Here is a 7,031-nt window from a genome sequence, read left to right on the forward strand (position 1 = left end):
ACATCCCATTGACCACTAGCTGGTCCCACTTCTCCCAATAGGGATCATCAGCCAGCCCAGTCTCCCTTCCTTTGCTGTCACTCAGCTCCCCCTTTCTCCGCTTTCCCTCCCAGCCACTGCCGTTTTCCCATCGCACCTCATTCGCCACCACCCTGCCCATTTCCCAACTCTCTGGCTGCTGGCTAACAGCCCTGCCTCACCACCAGCCTGCCACATTCTCTCCCGCCTCTCTCCCAGCTCCAAGCAGGGAGCTTTCAGCAGAGTTAGTTACATCTCCCCAACGTGCAAGATGGGAGCACCATCCGCAGCCTGTACAACTGCATAACACTCGCTGGAGAGCTACTGAAAGGCCCCAAGCCAGACCACAGGAGCTGGGCTTTACGAGAGTAACAAGGGACATGACAATAAAGCAGAATTATTTATTGGAGGCGCCAAGAGTAGGAACAATCACAAACCTATGAACTCCCCTCCCGGGCAATCCTTCCTGCCAGCTGGCAACAGGGCAGTCGGTGTCAGGCGTGCATCTGTGTGTGCGTGCTGCTAGACAGCGGCTAAGCTTACACTCCCCCCAGCCAGAAACCAGCCAATAGCCCTTGGCACTCCAGGCAATGGCAAGGACCTTTCCTGAGCACCTTAGCTTTGACTTGCCAGTGGTGGGTCATGGTATTCGTTATCCCCAGAGAGACAAAGCTTTACGTTCAAGGAGATTTGGTAGGGGGAAGAGCAGGAACACAGCTCCTAGGTGGAAGTGCAAGGGCAGGTAACCTGGGCTGTAGCTTACAGGATGACATCACTCGAGGGTTCTGGGGACAGGGGCAGGCTGTGCTGTCTGAGCAGAGCTGCAGCAGCCCCAGGCAACAGATGGCCTTGCTAGAACCCAAGGGCTTTCCTGCCTCCCCGTCTCCCGCACAAACCAAACCAAAAGGGAGACACCGAGAGGCAGAGGCAGGGAGGGGAGATTACATGGGCCCAGAGCAGGGCCAAGCTCTGACTCACTTCCCAGCCCGGCGCTCCTCCTGGCGCTTGGTGAGGATGTATTTGAAAAACTCATACACGGACCAAGCAATGGCTGTGGAGGGCATCTGGTAAATGACCCGGGCCTGGACCCCACGGAAGTAGGCGGTCACACCGCCCACTCGGTACACCGTCCTGAAGGCATTGGCCATGCCTGTGATATGTCCACTGATGTTGGAGTTCAAGGCCAGGGACTCCTGGGTGTTGAGCAGTGTTTTGCAAACGTCCAATGGCGTGGTAGCAGCAGCGGCCACAGCACCCGCGCAGGCCCCTGAGACCACATGGGAGCCAGGGTTATACTGTCTTTGGGGGTTGAGCTGCTCCTGCAGAAACTCGTAAGTCATGAAATGGATGGCTTGGAAGGGGATGTTCATGGTGAGCTGGGTGGTGTAGCTGCGGTAGAAGGCCCCAGCCCCTTCGTTGCGCCATACGGCCTGCACACAGTCCGTCACCCGCTGGTACGGTGAGTTGTACATCTGCATCCTCTGCTTGACCACTTGGGGCAGATGGCAGTCAGCAAGTAGTCAGCGACAGCGTCCAGTGGCCAAGCCACCAAGGGGATAACGAGAGAGAGAGAAAGGATGAGTATAGGGCTAGGGAACTCCCTGGCTTCTATTCTCACTGGCTTCAGAGACAACTGACAACTAAGACCAGAAAACCCCTGGTTCAAGATCAGTAACTCCCAGCAACCCCACACCCAGCCAGGAATCTAGCTAGAGCAGGGGTTCTCAAACTGGGGGTCAGGACCCCTCAGGGGGTTGCAAGGTTATTACATGGCGGGGTCGTGAGCTGTCAACCTCCACGCCAACCCCACTTTGCCTCCAGCATTTATAATGGTGTTAAATATATATAAAAAAAGTGTTTTTAATTTATATGGGGGGTGGGGGGTCGCACTCAAAGGCTTGCTATGTGAAAGCGGTCACCTGTAAAAACGTTTGAGAACCACTGAGCTAGAACTGCTCTTTGCAGGGTGCCAGCTACCTCACCATATTAGTATCCGGCTGCACACCCAAGGGCTGCTACACTTCGTTTCAGTCAGCTTTCGCACACTGAGCTCAGCACCAAGCATCTACGTCTTCCCTTGGAGAGACCAATCCCTCCCTCTGTTGTTACAGACCTATGAGGCAGTCAGAGAACATCATTCCGTCTCTCAGATGGATCTCAGCATCTGGGCAGATCCCTGCATTTCTACAGCATCTTCCATCCCAGAATATCCCCAAGTATTTCACTAATTCAGCCAGACACATGTGCTCATTTACAGCCACAGCCCAGATTACTTCCAAGTGGAAAACAGCAGCTGTTCAAGAGCCTAACTCAAGCTCTATGCAGCAGAGCAGAAACAACTCTCTGACTGCAACTGCAGGGGGATTCAGGAGACAGAACACAAATAACTGAGCTGGAATTTGGGCGGGACACCAGGCCTAACACCCCATGTCCTGCAGAAAGAGCCAGTGCACACCTTAGTGTGGGGCATAGGGGTCAGCCTCACCACAAGGAGGGAATGTCATCTACTGAGCCAAAAGCACCTGCATGTTCTTGGGGAGTAACATCCAAGCAATGGGCAAGCCCAGCTCTTTGCCTTTGCAGGTGCACTCAGACTCAAGAGGCATTTGGCTGCAAGTATGTATCTTGCGAAGGCTCTCCTAGGAACACCCTACAAAGGGGATGCAGGACCTTGAGGGAAGGCCGCTTCCACAGAGCAGTGTTTCCCAGCACTCACACCCTCTCCCTAGCCTCAGCACAGGTGGGCCCAGGTGAGAACTGCACTCACCACAGCCCAGATCGCTGGTAATCTGAATCCAGATCCACTAGCTAGAGCTGCTACTTTTTCTGCTGATCCCCATGACAAGTCCCTTGGGGGAAATGGCTGACTCCCTCACTCTCTGCCACTAGATTCCCCAGACTGAGGCTGGCTCCTTTTTCCTAGGACAGAAACCTTCTGGCTAATCCAACTCCCTAAATGGATATCACTGAGCTATCCAGGCCTGGGCCTTAGGCAGGGGATGTTGCTCTCTGCAGGACTCTCCCTCATTAGGGCAGAATGAGAGCGCCCCCTGGTGCCACAGACAGGAGCACAGCACAGAGATGAATTCAGCTCCCACACAGAGGAAACACCACACACCCTCACCCCCGCCTATGGGGCCTCCCCTGCAGAGGAGATGGGGTCATCATTACCTTCCACAGGGTTCATAGCTGCATCATGGAGCAATGTTGCTACACACCCCGCTGCACCTGTAAAACAAGAACTGACACATGTGAGGGGAGGAGATGGCGAGAGACCTGGGGCTCCACTGAGCCCCAGAGCCCCTCGCCAGAGAAGAGGGAGACACCCACTGCCAGGACTCCACTACCAGAAAGGAGAAGACTGGTAAATTCCTAATGCAGCCACCACATCCTGCCCAAGAGGAGGGCCAGATGCCAGCAACCCCCAGCTTCAGAACCCACAAATTGAGGGGAAGTGCAATAATCTGCCAGATCCCTATGGAGACGACTAGGCCTCACTTAATCCCAGCACCTACTAGAGAGAAGATGCAAACAGACTCACAGGGACCCCATCGGACCATGCCTCACCGTGTCCCAGAGTGAGAAACCACTCCATAGTCAGGATCCCACTGAACCCCAGTATCCACCAGGGTAAAATACACCCTCCAATGCAGGTCCAACGAGTCCCAAATCTGTTCAAGCACAGCAGCGTGGGGAGCCAGAGAAAGTCAAAGGCACCCTAGGAGTAAGGCACGGGAACTCTGAGGGCTGCATCCTGAACCCTGCTCCACTCTACCTACCCACAATGCTGCAGTCAATCCCAGCTCAGAGACGAGGGGAAGTCCTGCAGGCAGCTCCCATCCACAGGTGTTGCTGTGAGCAAGGGGAAGGTGTTGGCCAGCTCCCAGCCCCACTAACCTGTTCCTCAAAGTCAGATACCTGGGAACATCTCAGACAGGTCTATGAATAGGTTCAAGCACGAGTACAGTACTTCCCCTTGCCCAGCGCTGGGATTGGTAGGGAAGGGTGATGTGGAACCAGAGCACTGCGCAGATGGGCTGCTAGCTAATGACTGGAGAGAGGACATTGCTTAGGACATCTGCTCCATCTTCAGCAGACTGGCCTGAGTGCAGCACATCTAATGCTTTAAGCCCACCGCACTAAGTATCAGCCTCGGCTATTGCTACCAGTTGTGTCTCCCTGCCCATTGGCCACCATCACCAAGGAAACCTTGCCCTGGGCTGGGCGAGGAAATTGGTGGCATTACAGCACCTTGGAGAGCCACACAGCAAGCCCAGGCCCCTACGCCTGACTCCCCAAAGAACCGGCACACACGCACCGTGCTCCCCTCCCATTAGCTGGGGCACAGTTGTTTTCCCCATTGCTGCACCTGGCCCCATGAACAGGTCTAAACAGTAGCAAGCACCTCTAGTGCCACTCATGCTCTCCCCTTGATGCACACAGCCCTTGCCTGCTCTACCGCCAGTGCAGAGGAGTGGACACAGAGGCCCAGCAGACCTGGTACAGAGCTATGCAGGTACAGGTCAGGGCACAATGTCTGGGAGATGGTACCTATGCAGAGAGAGAGAAACAGCTCTGACAACCAGTCTGAGCTCTCTTGAGTCATCCTGAGGGAGCACAAGAGACCTGGCTTCTGGGGATGCCCTGTCCTTGACTTTACCACCCCAGCCAGCAGGGCTGCCCTCAGCTGCTCTAGCCCCTCGGGGATGGTGGTGCAGGGAAGCGGTGCAGGAAGGATCAATACCATTGGCCACATGGCTATTGCCCCCAGCATGGATAACATCACTCAATGTCTTTTTTAACTTTTCATAGCAGGCAAAATACAAGGCGTGGGCAGGGCCGGCCCCAGTGGCCGTGATGTTCATGCCCCGCATTGGCCTCCAGAAACCCTCTGTCTGGACGATCCGCCACAGGGCCTCGAGCACGTTCCGATAGCGGGCGGCAGGCTCCGGCTGCAAACTCTGCATCCGCGTCTGAAAGTGCAGCAAGAGAGGGGCGTTACGTGCACCGAACAGCTCTGTGGACAGCCCAGCCCTGGCCCCCAGCTCTCCCCAGGCTGGGCTGGAGAGCCCAGGCAGCAGCGCCAGGCGGGACGCCGGGCCGGCCGGGAGGGTCCTGCCCGGGGCCAGGGAGCAGCGCCAGGCGGGAGGGTCCTGCCCCGGGCCGGGATGTCGGGCCGGCCGGGAGGCTCCAGTCGCGGGCCAGGGAGCAGCGCCAGGCGGGAGGGTCCTGCCCCGGGCTGGGATGTCGGGCCGGGCGGGAGGGTCCTGCCCCGGGCCAGGGAGCAGCGCCAGGCGGGAGGGTCCTGCCCCAGGCCGGGCCGGGAGGGAGGGTCGGTCCTGCCCCGGGCCGGGATGTCGGGCCGGCCGGGAGGGAGGGAGGGTCCTGCCCCGGGCCGGGATGTCGGGCCGGCTGGGAGGGAGGCTCCAGTCGCGGGCCAGGGAGCAGCGCCAGGCGGGAGGGTCCTGCCCCGGGCCGGGATGTCGGGCCGGCCGGGAGGGTCCTGCCCCGGGCCAGGGAGCAGCGCCAGGCGGGAGGGTCCTTACCCGGGCCGGGACGTCGGGCCGGCCGGGAGGGTCCTGCCCTGGGCCAGGGAGCAGCGCCAGGCGGGAGGGTCCTGACCCGGGCCGGGATGTCGGGCCGGCCGGGAGGGTCCTGCCCTGGGCCAGGGAGCAGCGCCAGGCGGGAGGGTCCTGCCCCGGGCCGGGATGTCGGGCCGGCCGGGAGGGTCCTGCCCCGGGCCAGGGAGCAGCGCCAGGCGGGAGGGTCCTGCCCCGGGCCAGGGAGCAGCGCCAGGCGGGAGGGTCCTGCCCCGGGCCGGGCCAGGCCGGGCCGGCCGGGAGGGAGGGAGGGTCCTGCCCCGGGCCAGCCAGCGCCCGGCCCAGCAGCCCCCGCTCGCGGCGCGCCCCTCACCTTGACGCAGTCCACGGGGTACATCACGCAGTGCTCCAGCACCCCCGCCACGGCCCCGGCCAGCATGTGGGTGGAGACGGCGGCGCCCTGCGGCAGCGCCTCGTAGTCCGGGTCGGAGGCGGGCTCCGGCCTCCGCGCCGCCTCGGAGCCCCCGGGCCCGGGCGCGGCCTCCGCCCCGCCCCGCCGGGCCCAGCCGTGGCCCCCGCCCAGCAGCAGCAGCAGGATGCGGCCCGGCCGCGGCCCGCCCCCGGGGCCCGCGCCCGCCCCCGCGCCCGCCCCCAGCTCCATGGCGCCGCCCGGGGCCTCGGATCCCGCTCCGGGAGCCGCCGTCTCAGCCACGGGCCGCGTCCAGCCGGAGGCTCCCGCTCAGCCCGCCACGCCTCCTCAGCGCCAATTGGCCGGCGGCACTTTCCGCCCCGCCCGTCAGCGGCCTCGATTGGCCAGACTTACCGCCCGCCTACCGACACCTTCTATTGGTTAGCCGCGCACGGGGCCCCAAACATGCCCAGTTCCCATTGGGCAGCCGCTCCCTCCGACACACGCATCCACAACGCCTACTGGCCAGCTGCGTCTTCAGCCACGCCCATCCGCAGAGCCTATTGGCCAACCGATCCTTTTCTCCCGCCCATTTGAAGAGCCGATTGGGCAGGCGATCTTTGACCTTTTGTACTCTTCAAGCTTTATTCGTTCTTCCTTTCCCTCAAAATCGCCATTATTATGGCAGAGGAGCAGCTATTGGGTTTTTCGGCTGCCACTCAGAATCGCGGATCTTGGTTGGCTCTTGCTTCGAGGGCCAACACAACTGTTATTTGTTTGAAAGCCCCTGATTGGTTCTTTCATGATGGTGACGCCCGGGGAGGAAGCGGGATAAGCGTTAGCTGGTACCGCGATTGGCTGAGAAAACCTAAAATAGAGCGCGTATCTTCAGATGACCCCGCCCAAAGGGGCAGAATCACACTGCGGCCCCTGCGATTGGACAGCGCTCCGGTGACATTCGCCAATGAGAGGGAGCTACTGATCTGAGATTCGGTGTCTGATTGGCCACGACCGTGACGCAAGAGGAATTGCTGGGCTCTGCCGGCATTGTGATTGGCTCCTCA

The 7,031-nt window shown here is 60.2% G+C and overlaps 1 protein-coding gene across 2 annotated transcripts; it reads right to left on the reverse strand.

Moving 5' to 3' along the window:
• Nucleotides 1-405: 405 nt before the first annotated feature.
• On the reverse strand, nt 406-6,234 carry SLC25A28 (solute carrier family 25 member 28). 2 transcript variants are annotated; one of them, XM_077823379.1, is made up of 4 exons: nt 5,932-6,234; nt 4,763-4,991; nt 3,190-3,246; nt 406-1,510 (listed from the first exon to the last, which is right to left on the reverse strand). In XM_077823379.1, exons 1-4 carry the CDS (start codon nt 6,217-6,219, stop codon nt 993-995), a joined length of 1,092 nt encoding a protein of 363 aa, XP_077679505.1. In that variant the 5' UTR covers nt 6,220-6,234; the 3' UTR covers nt 406-992. The 2 variants fall into 2 exon arrangements, with proteins under 2 accessions (XP_077679505.1, XP_077679506.1); XM_077823380.1 differs by lacking the exon at nt 5,932-6,234 and having other exon boundaries at nt 4,822-4,963.
• Nucleotides 6,235-7,031: the final 797 nt, after the last annotated feature.

This window comes from Eretmochelys imbricata, chromosome 7, assembly GCF_965152235.1.
Source record: "Eretmochelys imbricata isolate rEreImb1 chromosome 7, rEreImb1.hap1, whole genome shotgun sequence".
In the NCBI taxonomy this organism is placed as follows: domain Eukaryota; kingdom Metazoa; phylum Chordata; order Testudines; family Cheloniidae; genus Eretmochelys; species Eretmochelys imbricata.

Coding starts and splice junctions, on each gene's coding strand:
- SLC25A28 (XM_077823379.1), bottom strand. CDS start 6,219: ATGGAGCTGGGGGCGGGCGCGGGGGCGGGCGCGGGCCCCGGGGGCGGG. Junction 3,247..4,762: donor CAATAGCCATGTGGCCAATG/GTATTGATCCTT, acceptor CTTGTTTTACAG/GTGCAGCGGGGTGTGTAGCA. Junction 1,511..3,189: donor AGCTATGAACCCTGTGGAAG/GTAATGATGACC, acceptor ATCTGCCCCAAG/TGGTCAAGCAGAGGATGCAG.